The 20,764-nt window shown below is 51.0% G+C and overlaps 2 protein-coding genes across 18 annotated transcripts in view; both read left to right on the top strand.

The window, feature by feature from the left end:
• VPS45 (vacuolar protein sorting 45 homolog) overlaps positions 1 to 1,911 on the top strand; it is a 73,585-nt gene extending 71,674 nt beyond the window's left edge. For all 9 annotated transcript variants that reach the window (XR_012003038.1, XR_003232810.2, XM_025983119.2 and 6 more), the window contains one exon: positions 1,269 to 1,911. Coding sequence is in view for 4 of the 9 variants with exons in the window: in XM_025983119.2 (XP_025838904.1) it covers positions 1,269 to 1,356 (88 nt within the window). In the remaining 5 variants the exon portion in view is untranslated. The remainder of the gene's footprint in view (positions 1 to 1,268) is intronic.
• Positions 1,912 to 5,275: 3,364 nt separating this feature from the next.
• PLEKHO1 (pleckstrin homology domain containing O1) lies at positions 5,276 to 15,618 on the top strand. 9 transcript variants are annotated; one of them, XM_025983045.2, is made up of 6 exons: positions 5,276 to 5,875; positions 7,421 to 7,567; positions 12,227 to 12,367; positions 13,061 to 13,165; positions 13,555 to 13,656; positions 14,810 to 15,618. In XM_025983045.2, exons 1-6 carry the CDS (start codon positions 5,822 to 5,824, stop codon positions 15,509 to 15,511), a joined length of 1,251 nt encoding a protein of 416 aa, XP_025838830.1. In that variant the 5' UTR covers positions 5,276 to 5,821; the 3' UTR covers positions 15,512 to 15,618. The 9 variants fall into 9 exon arrangements, with proteins under 9 accessions (XP_025838830.1, XP_072622755.1, XP_025838831.1 ...); XM_025983046.2 differs by lacking the exon at positions 5,276 to 5,875 and adding an exon at positions 6,395 to 6,470; XM_072766657.1 differs by lacking the exon at positions 5,276 to 5,875 and adding an exon at positions 6,444 to 6,470 and having other exon boundaries at positions 7,682 to 12,367.
• Positions 15,619 to 20,764: the final 5,146 nt, after the last annotated feature.

Raw genomic sequence — 20,764 nt, 5'->3', positions numbered from 1 at the left:
TGTAGCTTGGTTTCATCATCTTTCAAATGAGGATAATAGCATCTATCTCACATATATATACATAAACATGTAGCTTAAAACAGTTCTCAGAACAAAATAAATACAAGTATTAGTTACTATGAGAATACATTATGAAGGCCTTGAATTTTAATCTATACGTTGTTCTATAAGCATAAGAAAGGCTTTAAAGTAGAAGAGGCAAAAGTATGCAATAGGGTATCATCTGTGTTATAGAAAATCAACTCTGGTGCCACTTTGCAAAAGTTCCCTGGCTAAAGAGGAGACTAGAGGCACAGTCCAAGTTCTGAGGCCATTTCAAGAGTACAAATAAGAGGTACTGATGTAACCTGGTTCAGTTAATGCAGTAGCCTTGCATTCTAGGTTCCAGGTAACCTCGGTGGCTCAGTCCGTTAAGCATTGGACTCTTGATTTCAGCTCAGGTCATGACCTCAAGGTCATGAGATCAAGCCTCACATTGGGCTCCACACTCAGCATGGAGTCAGCTTGAGACTTTTCCCCTTCCCTCTCCTCCTCTGCCTGCTGTTCATGTTCTCTCTCTCTCTCCAAAATAGATAGGGGCGGGGCACCTGGCTGGCTCAGCAGTTGAGTGGCTGCCTTTGGCTCAGGTCATGGTCCTGGGATCGAGTCCCACATCGGGATCCGCAGGGAGCCTGCTTCTCCCTCTGCCTGTGTCTCTGCCTCTCTGTGTCTCTCATGAATAAATGGATAAAATCTTTAAAATAAATAAATAAAATAGATAGGGGCACCTGGATGGCTCAGTTGGTTAAGTGTCTACCTTCAGCTCAGGTCATGATCTTGGGGTCCTGGGATGGAGCCCCACGTAGGGCTCCCTGCTCAGCCAGGAGTCTGCTTCTCCCTCTTCCTCTGCCCCTCCCCCAACTCATGCTTTCTCACACACAAATAAAATCTTTAAAAATAATAATAAAATAAAATAGATAATTTTTTTAAATTCTGGGTTCTGAACTAAAAATTTCAAATTGGAAATCTGAGTCTTGACTGATCTTACAGGTTTAGTGCTAAAAACCACAGTGAGAACCCCGGGAAGATCACGAAGGGGTGCTCCTAGTCCAGATGTTTGAGGGTTCAACTGATGCTTCTCTGCTGCACCCAAATATCAGACCAGTAGTTCTTGCATACTAATCATGATACCCTTTATCCAGTTAAATGTCATGGGCAAGATATTCTATTTTTGGAGATGGTCTTTTTTTTTTTTTTTTTTTCCTTTGAGTAACCTCAAATCTATTCAGTTTCCTAGAGGAAGTTCTGGCCTCTGGACTACACAGCCGAAGCAAGGAGAGCTCTCAAGTTACATCAAAGCCAGCAAGCAGAAGATGAAATGGTGATGGCAAGGCGAAGAGAATGGCTCAGCTTCCCTTCTAGCCTTGCTGTGGGCTTCCCCGCTGACCAGAGGTACTGGAGAAGAGCCTTGGGTTTTGTGCTTGTTTTATATAACCCATCTCCAAGTAGCCTGCTAATTCCCAAACTGTTGGCACAGACACCAAGACTCTGAGCAATGATGAGTTGAGAATAAGTCTGTGCCCATCCCAATCCACTTTTCTCATGGTTTCCTTATCAGATAAACCTTGTATTCCTTGTACTTGGCAGCACAATCACTTTAGTTTCTGATGAATTTTGTTGGGATCTTACTTGAGAAAAGAGTTATCAGAGCTCAGAGAAGTTTAAAAAGTAATCATTTGATACACATGCTACACATCCTCTCTTCTCTTGACCACTTTTACTTTTCATTAACCACATTCCTGAACACCTCATTTTTGAGAACTCATCATGTTTCTGTAATTAAGGAACCATCCAAAAATTGTTCCTACATTGCACTTTTCTGTGGCACTGAGAAACCATGTATGACTACAATAAAAATCCATTTTGTGAAAAGACACAAGTTTGTATTTCTTTGGGGTTAATAACTATTTATGGGAATTCATGAGGCAAGCATGAGCTGGCTTTACACCAAATGTAGAGAAGGCATTGCTTCTATCCAAAGGATATTTAAAGTATGTCAAGGCAAACAATAGATTCTGGTGTCAATTTCTATTCTCTTAAAAGCAGTGGAAAGTGGTGATATCACTAATGCCAGGAAGTTATGGCATCCTCAAATCATAGCAAAAACACCACAGCACCATCCCTCTGTGGTTCTTTGTAAGCCCTTTATATATTTTTTAACCTTCCTTTTATGTTGAACATAAAATATTCTCTAGCCTATAGCCTAGGCTCAAATCTGTCACAGTTATTAGGCTCTGGGAATGTTACTTAGTCTCTTTGTGGCTCAGTGTTCTCATCTGTAAAATAAGAGTTATAGGGTTGCCTGGGTGGCTCAGTTAGTTAAGCATCGAACTCTTGATTTTGGCTCAGGTCATGATCTCAGGGTCCTGAGATCGAGCCCTATATCAGGCTCCCTGCTCAGGGGGACTCTCCTCCTTCTACACCCCTTCTCCCCCCAGCTTGTATTATCACACTTGCTCTTTCTCTCAAAACAAAATCTTAAAAAAATAAAAACAGAGACTTTCAGGTCGCCTGGGTGGCTAAGTCCGTTAAGTGACCAACTCTTGATTTCAGCTTAGGTCATGATCTCAGGGTTGAGGCATTGAACCCAGAGTTGGGACTCCTCGCACTCTGGGAGTCTGTTTGAGAGTCTCTGCTTCTCCCTCTGCCTCTACTCTCCTCCTGCATGCACTCTCTTTCTCTATCTAAAATAAATAAATATTTTTTAACAAAAAGGAAGAGACTTTTCTTACATTTCTCCTATTATTTGCCTGCTTCCATTAAGCCTCTTCAACTAACAATACCAAGAAGTCTAAAAAATGAGCCTTACCCTCAGTGTGTGATGCCAGAAGCTGGCCTTTCTTTATTAAGGATCAAAGCCTTACATATATTTTTTATAATTTAAAAAAATTTTTTTACAGAGAGAACATATGCACATGCGAGTGAGTTGGGAGGAGGGGCAGAGGGAGAGGGAGAGACAGCATCCCAGGTAGGCTCCATGCCCAGCACAGAGCCCAGTCAGGGCGCAATTTCATGACACAGGTCTCAACCTGACCTGAAGTCAAGAGTCCAACATTTAACCAACTGAGCCACCCAGATGCCTCAAGACTGGCATTTTTATTTAGGACTTGCAGAGCTGATTACATTATTAGTGGCCCTTTATTTTTACCCTTTATTCCCCCAAAGATTTTATTTATTTATTCATGAGAGTGAGAGAGAGACAGAGACACAGGCAGAGGGAGAAGCAGGCTCCATGCAGGGAACCTGACGTGGGACTCGATCCCAGGTCTCCAAGATCACGTCCTGGGCTGAAGGCGGCGCTAAACCGCTGAGCCACCCAGGGTGCCCAATTTTTACCCTTTAAAAACAGTATTTTAGTTAAAGTTTCATGTGGTTTTAATGACCTCTCTTCCATAGATTAAAATGTCCTAGTCAAATGTCCCATTTACTCTACAAAAGCCGAGGCACTTTTTTACCAAAACAACTGTTTGACCTCAGTAAACTTGCAGGCAGCAACTCAGTCCTTATCGCTGATAGCTCCTTTCTTCCTCAAGTTTAGTGGCTTATAAAACAGCTGAAGAATAAAGTTACTGGCAGTTGTGTCTTATCCATGGTGATGCTGTTAGGGAGGTAACCCCATCACAAGTCCTCCCAGTATCTTATCTCCACCAAAGAGAGGAATTGGCTTGAGTCATTTTTGTGATTTGTGTGAATAGTGGTGTCAAGCTCACTCAGGAGACAGTGCTGTGAAACGTGTAAGAGAACCCATAAATTCTCACTGAGATTTCTCACTTAAGAATTGGTCTTTGGGGCAGCCCCAGTGGCGCAGTGGTTTAGCACTGCCCTGCAACCTGGAGTGTGATCTTGGAGACCCGGGATCGAGTCCCACGTCAGGCTCCCTGCATGGAGCCTGCTTCTCCCTCTGCCTGTGTCTCGTGTCTCTGTCTCTCTCTCTCTCTCTCTCTCTCTCTCTCTCTCTCTGTCTCTATGAATAAATAAAATCTTAAAAAAAAAAAAAAAGAAAAAAAAGAATTGGTCTTTGGAAACAGTCCTAAGTCAAAGATCCCAATTCAGGTGCCATGAAGTTCACCTGGTGAGAGAGAAATCAGTTGAAGAATAGGCCCAAGAAGAGTATGGCACAGGCAGAGATGTAACAGACAAAGGGAGGCAAAGTGAGGGAAGGTAGGGGCAAGATAGTAAGATAAGGCAGTAGAAGGGTGCAGGTTAGTGAAAGAGAAAAGCCCAGAGATTTATATAACATCTTAAGGAGCAAATAGGCAGGAAAGGTTCTCCAGCCCACATGCATCTGTTCTGGAATCTGAAAATTACTTTGGAGGGTTTTGATTTTTTAGCAGTCCCTCTGCCTGATGTTCCACAAAGCTCCTGTGCAAGGACCCCACTACCTTGCATACAGAAGACACTCAAATATTTGTTGACTTTTAAGAGGAGGGGAAAGAAAGATGAGGCAGATCATAAATTGTTTCCCATAAACCATAATCTATTTAAACTATGACTCCAAACCACTCTGATCTGCCTGGCCAGCAGATCATGCAGGCTAATTTTTCCTCCCCAGTATACTGGGACATTCTGCTTCCTCATTTATGAAGATACCTTCGATTTTTACTTCTTTTTAAAGCACCTTTTAAGCAGAAAGTGAGAAAGAGAGGTGTGTGTGTGTGTGTGTGTGTGTGTGTGTGTGTGTGTACGCAAAGCCTAAACAGTAGACTGGAGTCAGAACACCTGGATTCTAAGCCATTTAGCCAGTAACTTGCTGTGTAAACTTGGACAAGTCAATTGATTTGCCATAAAGTTTACTCATTTTCCAAGTGGGAATAATATTATATACACCTCACAAGGTGGCACTAAAGATTTCAAGAAATGATATACAAGAGCATTTTGAAAGGATAAATTTCTATAATAGGGGAATTAATTACTATAGTAAATGAAAAGAGGTTAAAAGTAGTATTGTTGAATTAGGAGGAAAGGGGGTGTCTGGGAAAGAAGGAGAAAAGCCCCTCTGCCATTTGACAGATGCCAGAAAAAGCCAAGACCACCCTATTCCTGAAACCACAAAATTGGGGAATACTCTATCTTAAGACGTCTCCAGAAAAAAGAGTTCTCTTTTCCTGCTCGTGTGCCAGGAATTTGTATTCATTATGTGGCTATTGCATGTCTATCATATGCTAGGCAATGTGTTTGTTAGCTTATTACTGTTCAATAATTAGCACTGGAAGGTAATACTTGTGTATTTTCATAGGACTTTCATAGGTCATCTCCTGTATTCTGCTAACCTTCCTCGTTGATGGAATCGGCAGTTCATCCCTCACCGTTTAATATGTATGTGGAGAAACAGAGTCCTAAAGAAATTCAGTGACTTGGGGCGCCTGAGTGGCTCAGTCTGTTAAGTGCCCACCTGGACTCTGGGTTTCATCTCAGGTCATGATGCCATGGTCGTAAGATGGAGCCCCACCTGGGCTCTACATTCAGTGTAGAGTCTGCTTTCCCTTTCCCTCTGCTCCTCCCTCTCTCAAATAAATAATATCTAGAAAAGAGAGAGAGAAAGAAAAAGAAATTCAGTGACTTGACCAAAGGCCACAAGGTAGTGATGATGAAACTATTCCCCCAATCTAGGTTTCCTGACTCCCCTCCTCCCGTTAAATATGTACTGGGGAAAAAATGAAGTCACTAAAATGTTGGTCTGCAAGCTGTGAGGCGGATCTGGTGTAGGAGGCATGAGCAGAGGTTCCTCGGGTCAGGGCAACCCCCAGCCATTGACCCCTTCCCTTCACTGGACTCGAATCAGATGTTTCCACGGATCGGATGTTTCCACCTCCATGCAGCAGGAAGAGCCACGCAGGTAAGAGGAAGTTTAAGCCTCACCTGAAGCTTCTATTTAAAGCCACATGGTCCTCTGGACAAGGCCTCTGGCGACAGAGAAATCCACTCCTGCCAGTACTTACCGTGTGTGTCTGTTTATCTCTCAGCCATCCTGAGTCTCACTTTTCTCTGTGCAATGGAGAGAGCACACTACCCACCTCGTACTTAGGAGGCTCCAAGAAGGCCCGAGGCTTTGTAAATGGGTAGAAACGTGTATTATCATTAACTCCACGTCCCCCGCGACCCCCTGCACACACCTAAAACTTTTCTCCAACACGACCCACCCAGGCCACGGTCTCTACCACCCGGGGCGTGTGCGTCCCAGATGCCCGCTGTCGGTGAGGCGGGCGCCCTCCCACCTCCCGCTCTTGTTTTTGTTTGTTTGGGAGGGAGCCGATCTCGATCTAGGTGATCTCGGTCTTCCGCAATCTCTCTCCGCTATCCGCTCCCGCCGCCTCCGCCGGCCGTCTGGGTCGCGGGCTCCGCCCCCGGCTCCGGCCGCAGGTGCGAGCGCGGGCCCAGCGCCCCGCGCCCCGCGCCCCCGCCCCGGGGAGCCGCTCTCCGGCGGGCGTTAGGTCTGTCTCCCTCACCCTCCTCGAGTCGGAAACAAAGGAGGGGGTGGGGGAGCGCACCATCTCCGGCTCCGCGATTCGCCCTTTATTCTGAACTCGCAACGTCAGCGGGCCGTGGATGGAGGCGCGGGGCGCGGGCCGGGAGGCGGCGGCGGGGGCGCGCGGGGGCCGGGGCCGCGTGGGCGCCGGCATGGAGGGCGCCGAGGGGCGGGGAGCGGGCGTGCGTGCGAGTGCGAGTGAGTGCGAGTGCGAGTGCGAGTGGAGGGAGGGAGGGAGGCCTTTAGTGTAACCGGAGCTACAAAGAAGGGGAGAGTCCGGGCGAGGGAGGGCGGAGCGGCGGCGGCGGCGGCGGCGGGGGCAGCTCCGCCGGCCGGGCCCCTTCCCCGCGCCCGCGCCCGCGCCTCCGGGAACGATGAAGAAGAACCATCCCACCAAGAGGGTGAGTGTGCCCGCCGCGCCCGGGACCCCGGGCCGGCCCCTCGAGCTGTTGTGCGTCGCCTCGGGCCGGGGGCTCGCACTTGGCTGAGTTTGCTGCCTCCCCCCGGCCCCGGCCCCGGCCCCGGCCCCGGCCCCGGCCCCGGCCCCGGCCGCCTGCGGGCGCGCTGCAGCGGCCGGGAGACAATGAGGAATCCAGGGAGCTGCCTCGGATGCCGGCGCGGCGGGACCGGGGCCGCGGGAGGGGGCGGGGGCCGGGCGGGCGAGGCCGCCGCGCCCGGGCCGCGGCCGGGACCCGTCGGTCGTGCGGAGGGCGAGGCCGGCGGGGCAGGGGGCCCGGGGTGGCAACCTCGGGGGCGCGGGCAGCGGACGCCGGGGCGCCGGGAGCGCAGCCTCGCTCGGGGGGACGGTCACGAGGACCGCGGGGACCGGGCCGCCGAGGGGGGTCGTGAGGGCCGGATCGACGCGGGCGGATAGCGGCAGCCGCTGACGGCCGGTTGTGCTCTCGCCCGGGGCAGGGGCTTCAGGATGGCAGCCACCCGTGCGCTCCGCCGGAGAAGGTCGGCTGGGTCCGGAAATTCTGCGGGAAAGGGATTTTCAGGGAGATTTGGAAAAACCGTTATGTGGTGCTGAAGGGGGACCAGCTGTACATCTCGGAGAAGGAGGTAGGTGCCCTTCGCCTCCCGTCTCTGTTTCCTCCTGTTCCCGTGCTGTCCCTCCACAGGGGACCTGCCTGCCTCCGTGTCCCCCTGCCCTCACCCCTCCCCCATTTTGTGCAGAAGCAAGTTCAGCAGTTCAGCTGGTCTCGGCCCCTGTCGCATCTGCAGAGAAAGGTCACCCTTTATCCAGAATTCCAAGTTGAGTGTCCATCTTATTTAATGATTTTTCTCGGCCAACACCTTTCTGACAAGGATGATAACCCCCCTCCCAGGATGTCCCAAAAGTTCTAAGTGTCCCCTGCTGCCCCCTACTCTATCCTGGCAAGCTAGCTGGAGGTAGGGGTTTTTTGTTTTTTTTTTTCTTTGCCAGAGCTGCTGAAAAACTCTATTGGGTTTCTTCTCCACCTCTTCCCGCTCCCCTACCCCAAGCCAGCTAACCTCTTTCCTGTCTCTAGCCCGGGGCAGATGCAGGTCATATTGCAAGTACAGCTGCCCCAATCACAGAAAACACATACACAGCCCTGGGTCAGTCTCCTATGGCCTCAGGCAGAGTGTCTGTGAGTGGCAGTTATTTCTGTTGAAGCCAATGATCCTAACCAGTACGCTTCCCACTCCATTAAAAGAAGAAGAAGGAGAAGCAAGGAACTCATTCACCACCCTCTTCATAACTTCTCCCATTTGTATCAGAAAGGAGACAAATGGAGTCACCAACCCCTTATCTGTCTCTGGGTAATTAAAATGAAAACCACAGTCTACATTCAGAACCTAAGCCCAGATCGTTGAATCCACACTCTTCTCCCTTTTCTCTCTTATTTCTGGAGCTCGTTTAACACTTGAGAAACTGACATTGGCCTCCATGAGGTGAAAGACATTCAGTCCCTCTTTCTGAGATGCTGTCAACACTAGCTTGGAGACTGTCCTGTGCTCCCCAGGTGGCACGGCCCCTCCTGCCCCGTGTTCCCTCACCCCAGAGCTAACTGGGAAGTCCACCCTGAGCTCTAACCTCTTCTGCTTTCTGCAATAGACTATATTGAGGTAAATAAATCCTTTTATGGTATTGAAACAGACACAGACACAGCCCTAGAGAAAGTAATCATCTCAAGAGAACATGTAGCTAGGCAAGTAGGTAAGAACTAAGCCATGCCAGGGCCAGAGCAATCCGTCTTCGGGGTGTTTCGACCTGACTGTTGACACCAGGCGGGAACTTGGTGATGGTAGGTGGTGAGAGAAGCCTTTGATGGGATTCATTTTTAAGGGCTACCTCCACCCAACCCCAAATCCTGTAGAAGGTTTTCCAATTTTCTGGCTTTCCAATTTAAAAATAATAATAATAACAACAAGCAAGTGTCAAAGTGTATCTCCTGTCTTCCCCGAACTTCATAATGGCAGGAAACTCTGGTGAGCAATTGGAGAGAACTTCCCATATGTCAACAGTGAAAGGGTAGAAGGAACAAGAGATCTTTTCTCATTTGTATTTGTCCAGAGAACAGAGTCTGGAGCAAAAGTGTGCTTGCTCCTTGTTTGTGGAGGAGAGAGTACAGAGACTGGGGGAAGGATGAATGACCTCAGCCTCCGAGGCCTGGTGTCCTATGAGTCAGGAGCATCTGACCAGTCATGGGGCCCGCTGCCCCCTGCTGAGAGGGGTGCAGGAGCAGTGGGCACAGGCCTACCCTTACTTCTCTTCTTTGGAGCCCGTCCCCCTGCTCAGGCAGCCCTGGACTAAGGATGAAGCTACTGGAGGACTCTATGCTCTATTCTCTTCACTTCCCACAAGCTCTAGAGCTAACAGATTCAAAATTTTTTTAATTTAATTTAATTTTTTTAAGTTTTTATTTATTTATTCATGAGAGATGCAGGCAAAGGGAGAAGCAGGCTCCCCACAGGGAGCCCAATGCAGGACTCGATCCCAGGACCCAGGGATCACACCCTGAGCTGAAGGCAAATGCTCAGCCACTGAGCCGCCCAGGCGTCCCTCAAGATATTTTTTTAATGCAAAGTATGATGTTTGTAATTTATGTAGTAATGCAAGAACATCCCTAACCCATGGGACGCCTGGATGGCTCAGCGGTTGAGCATCTGCCTTTGGCTCAGGGCATGATCTTGGGGTCCCAGGATCGAGTCCTACATCGGGCTCCCTATGGGGAGCCTGCTTCTCCCTCTACCTGTGTCTCTGCCTCTCTCTGTGTGTCTCTTATGAATAAACAAATAAAATCTTTAAAAAAAAGAATATTCGTAACCCTCTCCCCTCAAATTTTCTTTGTTGCTTCTCCATATAAAGCCAGGCTCTCCCACCCATCAAAGAAATCCTCCTGTATTTTTTGTTATTAATCATTTTCCTCATTCTCAAAGGGTACCTTATGATCATGAGGTTGATGTGTTGGAACAGAAACTTGATCTTCTGGAGATCTGGTAGAGGAAATTGGGCATCTTTCTTGGCAAGGGAAAAGCTCTGTCTGTGGGCCAGCAGAGGGTGGGGTTAGCTTTGGAAAATGGGTAGTTATAAATGAGGCTTTGGGAATTTGGTGGAGGAAAAACCATACAGTGGAGAGCAAAGGTCTCAGAGTTGTGTACCTTCCGTGGGAATTGGAATCTACCAGTCCTGCTGCCTGTCTTGCCCCTGCCCTATCAAGGCCTAACCTCTGTCCCTGCCTCCTCCTTCCTTGTCACCCGTGTCCAGGGCAGAATGCCCCCTCCCTTCACTTCCCTTCCTGTAAGGAAAACAGAACAAGGACCTCTCCTCCCCTGGCCGCGCACACACACCCAGCACTTTCCTCTCTTAAGAGTTCTGGCATCTGCTGATAGTCTCAAGCCTGAGGAAGGAGGACGGGAGGATACAGCACATCATCCTCCCTCCCTGCCCCCATGCTTCTGGGAATTGTCCTCAGATACCCCTTGCCGACATCTTCTCTGCTTCCATCCCCAGTCCTGCCTGGCCCAGAGCCGGGGAGCCCTGGAAGGGGGAGGGCCCTGGAGGAGGCCGGTCGTGCCAGAGCAGATGGGCAGATGGGCAGATGGATGGGCAGCCATCGACCCACACGAGGCTGTGTGATCAGCCTTCCTCCTCTGTGTCTGCCTCTGGGCCCAGCAGCCCGTCCGAAGAACAGAGAGACGCCAGACCAGAGATGGGCTGGGGGTGGAAGAGAAAAGCGCTCCTCTACTTCACAGCTGGGGAGAGCCAAGAGAATAGATGAAGCCACCTGGGCACCCAGTTCCCGCTGTGGCGCTTGGGAAGTAATTCCAGTCGGGGAGGGTGGGTGACTTCCAAGTAGACACGAGACTACTTTTATCTGCTTGTTTAGCTTTAACAAGACAGGCACTGGTGCTTTTCATCACTCGTCCCAGGAAAGCACAAGCAGCGCGTTCCCAGGGTCCTTGGAGGCGGCAGAGGGCCAGAGGGCTTGCGGATGTCAGGCTGCTGGTGTCTGAGGCCCTCTCTTCCTGTGAGCCAGCACAGTCCGGGTGTCACAGCCTCCCAACACCCCCAGTCCCAGTCCGGGGATGGCGGGGGGTCACCTTTGTGGGGAGGACAAACAACTGAGAGATTTCAAAAAGACCTCGGCAGAAATCTTACTGGAATTGGCTTTGCGGCGCTCAGCATAGGCTGGTGGGCGTCAGGGGATGTAGACAGAATCAGGGTCTCCGGTGAGACACTGAGCAAGAGGGTGAGGGCCCAAGTGCCGGCTGAAGCTGGGAAGGGCAGCACCAGGTGCGGGGGAGGCACCAGGGCAGGGGAGGGCCACGCTTAGACAAACTTCAAGCAGGAAGGGGCTTCGGCTCTCACTGGAACCGGGCAAGGAAGTAGCAGGGCGCAGATCTGATCCTCCGTCCTCCAGGGACAGAATAAGTGCATCTTTGTCAAGGGAGAGGTGGATGGATGCCCTCAGTGGCCTTCGAGGCCTGCAGAGGCGAGGCTGGGTTGTCCCAGTTCCTGGGAGGGAGGAAGGAGAGTAAGAAGTACAGGCATGTTTCTCGGCCTTTTCTGAACAAATTCAACACATGGATCCAGGGAACTGCTGTTTTTGTGATGCTGAAGTTCCTGAAATGAAGGAGGTAGATGACTCTTTTTGATAGTATATATTTGAGGAGGGAGTCAGGTCAGGTAAGAAAGCCCAGCTGGCCCAGCCAGTGGAGTAGGCAACGCTTCATCTTGGGGTTCTAAGTTCGAGCCCCACATTGGGTGTAGAGATTACTTTAAAAAATAATAAATAAATAACCAACACGTTTAATAAGATGGGGGAGACCTTTGCCTCAAGACATCCCCCAGTACTGACGGTGCTTTTATTTCCTCCCTTGGGAGATCAACAGCAGTCCAGGGATGATGATAGGATTAACCTGTTAGCCATGTAAGCCTTGTCTTTTGAAGGACATAATGGGGGTCATAAGGAAGAGAGACATCCTGGGGCTCTGGAAACAGTAGCTTAGCTGGAGAGCATGTGGATAGGGTTTACGTGGAAGCCCACTTGAGGAGTCCGGGGTTTGAGGGCTGCCCCAGGGCTGTGTCCCTGTCCGGCCTGTGTGGGCCTTGGGTGAGACAGCTCTCCTATCCTGTTCTCCCTCCCCTCTTCTTAGGCTTATCCTGCTTCCCAAGACCGGTCCAAATCAACAGTCTGAGGGAAGGCATGAAGTAATTTTATCCTCAGCACCTCACGTCTAACCCTCCCTTAGGTAAAAGATGAGAAAAATATTCAAGAGGTGTTTGACCTGAGTGACTATGAGAAGTGTGAAGAGCTCCGGAAATCCAAAAGCAGGAGCAAGAAAAATCATAGCAAGTTTACTCTTGCCCACTCCAAACAGCCCGGCAACACGGTAGGTTTGTCCTGCCTCCTTGGCCACTAGAACATTGCCGCTTGCATGGGTTGGGGGAGTGCTGGGGGTGAAGAACACCGTCCCCCTGTGGGTTCCATCCCCCATTCCTGGCTCAGATGGCCTTGCTCTTCTACCAGCTTTTGTTATTTAACCTGAGAATATTGTGGCCATTTCCTTCCCTGCAGGCAAAGCAGCTTTTAAACTGTCCAGTCACAAAGATCATCTCTCTCGCTCGCTCTCTCACATACACGCACATATACATCACACATCTCTTGGAAGAAAATCACTTTTCCCTGTACCTGATAGATGGTTGAAGTTCTGAACCCAGTTTCTCTTGTCTGAGAGAATTCAGGGGAAGATCCTGTTACATTCTGTTTACTGAGACATTAAAGATCTTTATTTTAGTCTCTGTCCTTTATTATTTATCAAACCTCCTTATAATTATCTCCAGTGACAGATGTATATCCATTACCCTTCTTAGCTCGTCCTTGGTCATTTCTAAAGGAACCTCTAAGCTGTGGCATCTTCTAGGAATAGGGGCCAGTTTTCTTAGTTCTGTGGGTGACTCTGGAAGCAGAAACTCTCCTACGAGCTGAGTCTAAGAGAATGAGATGATAATTCCTTATTTCTTTACTGTCCTAGTGAGGCACCCACCCTAAAACCCTGGCTGAACCAAGAATCTTCCCCTCACAGGCTCCCAACCTGATCTTCCTAGCAGTGAGTCCAGAAGAGAAGGAATCATGGATCAATGCCCTCAACTCTGCTATCACCCGAGCCAAGAACCGCATCTTGGATGAGGTCAGGGGGGCTCATTTGGGGAGGAGGAACAGCAGGGCAGAGGCAGTAACCATGACTCACTAAAGGGACAGATTATGGGTGGACCACACTTAACCTGCTACCCCCACGAGCTACACTTCTTTAGCTCCCTTTGCAAACCCCATTCTCCCACCTTTTACGTCTTTCTGCCAACTCTTTCTGTGCTTTGGATGCATGGGGCCAGCCTTGGAACCCCCCCACACCACACACACACACACCCCACTGCCCCTCACAGGCGCCATAAAGGCTTTGTCTTTGAATTTTCTCAGAAGCAGTTAATGGGTGGGTTTATTTCCCAGTCGAGGACTCAGGGGCTGCTTCACATGGGTCTGTGAAGAACACCCATGACTCATCACAGTGCATCTCTTCAGGTCACCGTGGAGGAGGATAGCTATCTCGTCCACCCCACTCGAGACAGGGCAAAAATCCAACACTCACGCCGCCCCCCAACTCGAGGACACCTGATGGCCGTGGTATGTAAGATTGTAAGGGTGTAAAACTTATTGAAGGGCCAACTCCACATTAGTCTGTCTCACACAAGACTATCTGAGACGGCCCACCAGAGGCATTTGCCATACCAAGGTCAAAGGCTAGGGAAGCCCCTTCACCCCGTCCCCCAGCCCAATTCCTCCAAGCAGAAATATTTATTTAGTACCTACTATGAGTTCAAAAGTCCTTGCCCTCTATCAGTTTATCATCCCCTGTGGGAAATGAGATCTACCCACAAGGAAAGTGAAAAATAGCAGCAGTGATTGCGGTGCCGTGGGGCCTGTTACTGTGCATTGGCCGGCTGTCCTGAGGGGGAACAGCACGAGGCTCTGCACCATGCAGCCCCGTGACAAGCCAAGTGCTGGTCCCTTTCACTGTCCAAGCGCTCAGTCTCTAGGGAGGCAGGCAGATGGGTAGAGTGGAAAGAATATAGGCTTTGGAAACAGACAGAACCAGGTTGGAACCCAGCTTTGCAATCTCTTCTCCCTGTGATTCCCTGAGGCTCTATGTCTTCAGCAGTAGAGTAGAGCAGTCATCATGCCCACCTTGAAGGGCTGCTGGGAGGAATGAACGACTCAAGCCACATATGTACGAGGATGCATGAGGGGCTGAATAATACCCGTATTATTTTTTTTATTACGGTATTCTGGAAGTAGAACAAGTTTTCATGTAAGGCAAGGGGTTGTGGCTCTTTAGAGCAGAGGCGGTTGAGGTGTGTGGCTGGGAGGGCACCGATTACTGTGTGCTGTGGAGCATCCCGTGTGTGCCAGACCCCAAAAGATGCTCAGAGTCCACGAGATGGAGGAGAAAGGCACTCTTGGGGAGGTCTGTAGGAAAGTGGAGAACATGGGAAACAAGCAGAAGTTACTTTAAGACACAGAAGAATAAGAGAAAAGTTCAAATCACTATCAAAGGAATAAGAAATCATAAAAACAAGTCAGAAAGTTATTAGGATGGAGCAATTCTCATTTAGGGGAAGCGCGTTGAGGGGGAAATGGCCAGTTTGTGCGCGTGCGTGTGTGTTTGTGTGTGTGTGTGTGTGTGTGTGTCTCTCTCTCTCTCTCTCTCTGGCAGTCACTCCCAAGAGGCCCCCTATGGCAGTCCACCCCCTTCAATCCCATCCTCTTCCCCCTCTAGGCCTCCACCTCTACCTCGGATGGGATGCTGACCTTGGACTTGATCCAGGAGGAGGAGCCTTCCCCCGAGGAGCGCACCTCCTGCGCCGACAGCTTCAGGGTGGACCTGGACAAGTCAGCGGCCCAGCTAGCGGGCAGCCGGCGGAGAGCAGACTCGGACCACGTCCAGCCCTCCTCGGAGCGGGCTGGCGGCCTTCCCCGGTCTTGGGAGAAGCCAGACAAAGGGGCCACCTATACCCCTCAGGCACCCAAGAAGCTGACCCCTACAGAGAAAGGCCGCTGTGCCTCCCTGGAGGAGATCCTGTCCCGGCGGGACGCTGTCCCCCCCTGCACCCTCCCGCTGCCCGAGGACCCCCCCACCCACCTCCCGCCCCATCCGGCCCAGCTGTCCCGGATCCAGGACCTGGTAGCCAGGAAACTGGAAAAGACTCAGGAGCTGCTGGCAGAGGTTCAGGGCCTGGGAGACGGGAAGCGGAAGGCCAAGGACCCCCCTTGGTCTCCCCCTGATTCCGAGTCGGAACAGCTGCTGCTAGAGACAGAGCGGCTGCTGGGAGAGGCGTCGTCGAACTGGAGCCAGGCGAAGAGGGTGCTGCAGGAGGTCCGGGAGCTGAGGGACCTGTACAGACAGATGGACCTGCACAGCCCCGACTCCCACCTCAGACCAGCTGCTCAGCACAGTCAGTACCGCAAGAGCCTCATGTGAAGGAAGGGGCTGGCATCTGGAACTCGGGGGGCTCGGACTCTTACCTCCAAGTGTTGCAGGATAAAGCTTTTTTATTTACCTCAGTCAAAAAAAGGAAAAACACACAACTTGTTGCTCTTGCTGCTCCCCAATCCTCCTCCCATCCTCCTTTCCTGCCCTCCTCGCCTCCCTTTTCTGGGTCTGTCTCTCTGACGCCTAAATTGCCTCAGATTTGGGGAGGTGACCCCTATAGTGGTGGTAAGAAGCTTTCACCTAGATGAAGAGAGAAGGGAATAAAGGCATAGTCTAGCCATTTAGACATGGCAGGGAATGTCCTGCTGTTCCCCAGGACCCAAGGACGTGGATAAGCTAAGTTTGGGGAGAAGGCTTTTGCTCTGAGGTCCCAGTCCAGGTTTTCAGTCTGAGGGTGCAATTTCAGCTGCCCAGCTCTAGTCCTAGGGATATAGAAACCATAGCCACTTGCCTGTGTACACAGAAGTGACATCCATCCCGGCCCAGAGTGGGAGTTGTGGGATCCCACAAGGTGCACCAGCTTCTTGCTCATCCTCTGAATGACATTGAGCGGCCTGGATTTCTTACTTGCCGCGTTTCATCCCTCGTTTCCCACATCTCTCCCAACCCTGACTCAGAGATATGGTGCTGGACAGTTGGGGTTGGCCTGGTCCCTAGGTGAGGGGGCCCGGTGCAGGGGAACTTCGGGCATACTTACTAAGAACGAAACTAATTTGCAATGCAAGCTGGGCAAGATTGGGGGGAAACCAAACATGTGCCCAGGTTCTTCTTTTGGCCAAGCTAGGGTTTCCTGTAGCCTCTCCCTCTCCTTCCTCAGACCTCTCCCAATACTCATCAAGCCCCAACTTAAGCAAAACATCTTTATGCTCGAACCACCACCCTCCTGGCCAGGTTCCCTTGCATTCTTGTCAATGGCAGATCTCACACTATTTTGTTGGCGTCTTCCCTCTGAACTTCCTGAGAACAGGTTAGCAACAGTGACATGGTCCAGAGAAAAGTTGTGAAGGCAAGAGCAGAGTAGGTTTTGACAAGGAGACAGAGTCTTATGTCAACTAACAGGGTTAGAAACCACTTGGAAGTATATGCACCTCTTCCCACCCCTTGGCCCCTTCCCTAGCTCTCCACTTGCCTCCAATAGCCAAGCCCTGGCACTTCTCTTGGGGTGAGAGGGGAGATGGGGGAGACCATGGGGACAGACTGTGTGGGCACTGGCAGTGAGGCTGCCCTCATGGGACATTCAGGAAGATTCAGTAGGAGGGAGAGAAGGGAAATCCTCTGGGTGAAGCGCCGACCCTTCACCTCCCATTCTTCTGCTCTGCTGTTACTTCCACATCCCAAATAAGCGAGATGGGCAATGTCTCCACGTTAAAGGGTCTGCATGGAAGGGAGGTGCTGCGTTTTCTGTAGCCCTGCATGCAGCCCTGAGGATTGTCCCTAGAGCTAGCCCGTAGTTCTCTAAACAACTCTCCTCCCTGAGGAATACATACCCCAGTACCCCACTCAAGAGGGAGAGGCCACCTGAGTGTCCTCCCAGGGTTTCCTGGGGTGGCAGGTGAAGAAATCTGGGTCTGCAGACTTCTCCTCTCCTGCGTTCAGCATGGTCAGCACACCCACCCATTGCCAAATCATGAAAATCCAGGTTAAAATAGTTACTTTCTTTGTAGAAGTCCCCATCTTTGTATTTTATTTTACCAGCATTTTCCCTCTTTTTATTCCTTTCTGCTCCACGTGATAAAAGACAAAAGTTTAAGGACACATATATCCCAACGTGCCAAGTATCTGTGGCTGCCAGGGGAGCTAGAGGACAGAGGGAGACGCTGGGAGGAGAGGTGGGTGAGGGGAGCAGAAAAGAAAGATCAGGCCCCTGGGAGATGGAGGACCAGGCACTGGGCTCCTGCGGCCTCCTGGGCACCAGAAGCAGGCCACAGGGCAGTAAATGAGCCCCACTTTGGAACCAGACAGATGCGGGTTCAGATTTACTTTCGAGGCCCTGGGCGAGGCACCAGCTTTCTGCGCGTTGGTTTTCTCATCTGCAAAATGGAGAGTTCTCCTTGGGCAGACGACAGACAGATGCCTGAAGGCCAGGAGATCAGTAAAGGGCTGCTGGCACTTCCCGGGGCCTGGCCACGTGGCTGCGGCCGCTGTGATCAGCGGCAGGCCGGGGCAGTGAGGCCTCCGGAACCAGGCCGGGGTCCCCACCACCATGCTCCAGTGTGGGAGCCGCGACCACACCCCACACGCAGGGCCCACACCCTTGCTCTGAGGACAGCGGGCACCAGGGATGCGCTGAGGCCCGGGACAGAGGAGCAGCACAAGGTCTCCTGTCTCCGGGAGCTGCAGTCTTCCCTCGAGGACACCAGCCAAGGACACCAGCTGCAAGCTTACCCCAAAGGTGTGTGGCCAGCACGGCTCAGGAAAGGAGGGGGCCCCACCCCAGGCAGCAGCAGGATGGGAGGCAGGCAGGGACCCACAGCATGGGAGCCTAGCCTCCCCTCTCCCAGATCTCTCCCCTCCTTCCAGCATCCCAGTTTCTCTACCTGCCATATTGCCTCCACTCCTGCCCAGTTGCTGGGTTCTGGGGTAAACAGGTAGCTCGAGTAGGGGGACAGGAGCCAACTTGCTTACTACCCCGTTGCCAGTACACCTGTATCTGTGTGTGTTTTCCTCCTCCCTTGGTCTCTCCCATCAATTGTGCTATCTTCTTTTCTTACACAAATGCACTGGAGAAGGGAGAATCTTTGGGGAGGCCCTAGGATGGGGAGATGAGGAGCTCCAGGACCGCAGTTGAAAGGGTCAGGAGTGGAGACAGGTGAAGAACTCAATGCCTGAAATTCCATATTTCAGTGACATTTTTACCCACTTTGCCTGTTCTTCCCCACCCACTCGGTAAGTAGGGGTTTGGGGAACAGGAGGCCAATGTCTGAAGTGTTGACCTGAAGTGCTGACGGCTTCCTAGGCATGCTGTTCCGCACAGCCGGTAGGCGGTTTAGGGTGAGAAGAGGAGAAGCCCACGAGTTTCTCTGACTCCGGCTCCAGCCTTCCAAAAGCATTGCCATGCTGAGCCTGGAGCTCTGACCCTAGTCCCAGCCCCTCTGTCAACGTATATTTTACCATATTCTCCCCAGAAACCAGCCCCACCCCCCATCACTCCTCCTCTACCCCGCCCAGGCAAGTGGACGCAGCCCTGTAGCACAGCCCTAGAAGCCCAGCTCCAGCCTCCTCCCCTTCTCACCCCCAGCCCCTGCGTGGTTCGTTTCCCTTCCTCCTTTCTTCCAAGCTCCCAGTCTCCCAACCGCAGCAGCCAATCCCCAGCCTGCTCTGGAGCCACACCATATAAGGAGAGGTTGGAAAGAAACCGGAGTAAAAGCGAGAGCAAACACACACTCTCTCTCTCTCTCTCTCTCTCTCTCTCTCTCTCTCTCTCTCTCTCTCGCATGCGCACACACCCAAGAGTTTGAGCACCTCTCTGCACATGACCCTGTGTCTGTTCGACCATGTGTATGACACCAGTCCCACCATTCCCTGTCCCAGGCTCACCCCACCCACAGAACCAGGAACCTGTTTGCTCTTCCTCGCCTTTATTCACGCCCCCTGAGACCATCACTCCCAACCAGTTGCCTCTGACCCAGATTTTCTGCACTAATTACAAGCCTAACGAGATCTAACAAACACCCAACTTAGAACAGCTGAGACCCTTGAGGTCAATTAGTACAACCCAGCTCAGCTCAGGAAGTGAGAGATGAGCCAGAAACTCTTGTACTTGCCTCACCCCAACCCCAACCCAACCCTGGTCCTGGAAGCAGGCAGGGGGAGAATGCAAAAATTAGCAGAACCAGTTTAAAAATAGGATCTTGGAGAGTTAACAAATGTGTGGAAAACTGCGTTAAGGTTGGAAAGAATACAGCATCTCCTAAGTTATCAGTTGGGTAGGGGCTGGTGCAGTAACAGAAATGAGGGACATAAGGCAGTTTTCCTTTTCTCAAGGACAAAATGGAGAAGAGTAACTCGTGGAAGAGGGGGCAGCACTAGAATCTGGATCTGCACCTCAGTCTCCAACTCTTAATGCCTCTTCCTCTTTGCCTCCTGCTTTGGACAAGTTGGGGTTGTCTTTCCTGATGGTTTGGAATAACTCTGAAATCACTTCTTTCTTTCAGAAATGCTAGCTTCAGCCTCATTTCTTGCTTTTCCTTCTTCCAGATATTAAAACAATGAGAGGGAACAGATCCTTCTTCCCAAGAAACACAAAAAAGTGTAGAATAAAGGTGATCAGGTGTGGGTTAACCAAGTATTGCAATGATGCCCACATGACTGTCTTCTAGATGAAGACTAAGAAGAAATAGAAGTGGTAGCAGCTGGTTGCTTTTGCAGCTTTCCTACCTGGCAGCAACTGCAACACAACAGAAAGAAGATGGAGCAGGGCAGCGTGCTTCTCATTTTCCGGAGTTCCCGTCTTTAGGTGGCAAAACAAGGCAGATTCTAGAATGGTTTCCTGTCCTACATCCCCCGACATGCAGGCCAGTTGTCCTAACCTCATCCCTAGCACTTGTGACACTGTTGAGGTGGGAAGGGAAGGAGAAGGCTGGCGAAGTGCTCTCTGCCCTGGCGGGGAACACGACCTGGAGCCGCTGCAAGACCAAGAAGGAAGGTCTCTCCTCCCCCAGCCTCCAGCCTCCTGGCTATGGTGGGCTGCACCCTGCTGGCACCCTGCCCCCACCACAGCCCAGACACGCAGTAGCCAGGAGCCTGGTGGACAGGACAACTCAAGAAGCATCACAGCAACCCGGCGAGGACTCCCAAATGTACTTTCCAGCCCCAACCCACCTCTGAGATCAAGGCACTTACAGCATGTGGCTGTACTTCAGTGTCTAAGAGGCATCTTAGATAAATGTGGAAAATCCTTAAGTAACGGTCCTCAATCTCTCAGCCTCCCCGCAAGCTCCTTTGCAAGGTGAGTTTACTGTTCCTCCACTCAAGAGGCATCTCTGTATCTCCAACTGCCATTTGAATCTCGGTTTGCCTCGTAACTTGCTTTGATCGATATGATGTGCTGTTGTGTAAGTTGCAGAGCTTAGACCCTAAAAGGTCCTGCAGTCCCGTCACCGCATGTAAGAAGCCCACGCTTCTTCAAATTCAGTTATATACAAGAAGCTTGGACTAGCATTCTTGAGGATGTGAGACCACATGGGGAAAGAGGTCCTGAAACCACACAGAATCTTCCCAGCATCCAAGCCTCCACACAAA

Source organism: Vulpes vulpes, chromosome 8, assembly GCF_048418805.1.
Source record: "Vulpes vulpes isolate BD-2025 chromosome 8, VulVul3, whole genome shotgun sequence".
NCBI lineage: Eukaryota > Metazoa > Chordata > Mammalia > Carnivora > Canidae > Vulpes > Vulpes vulpes.
This window is presented reverse-complemented; position numbering and strand designations above follow the sequence as displayed.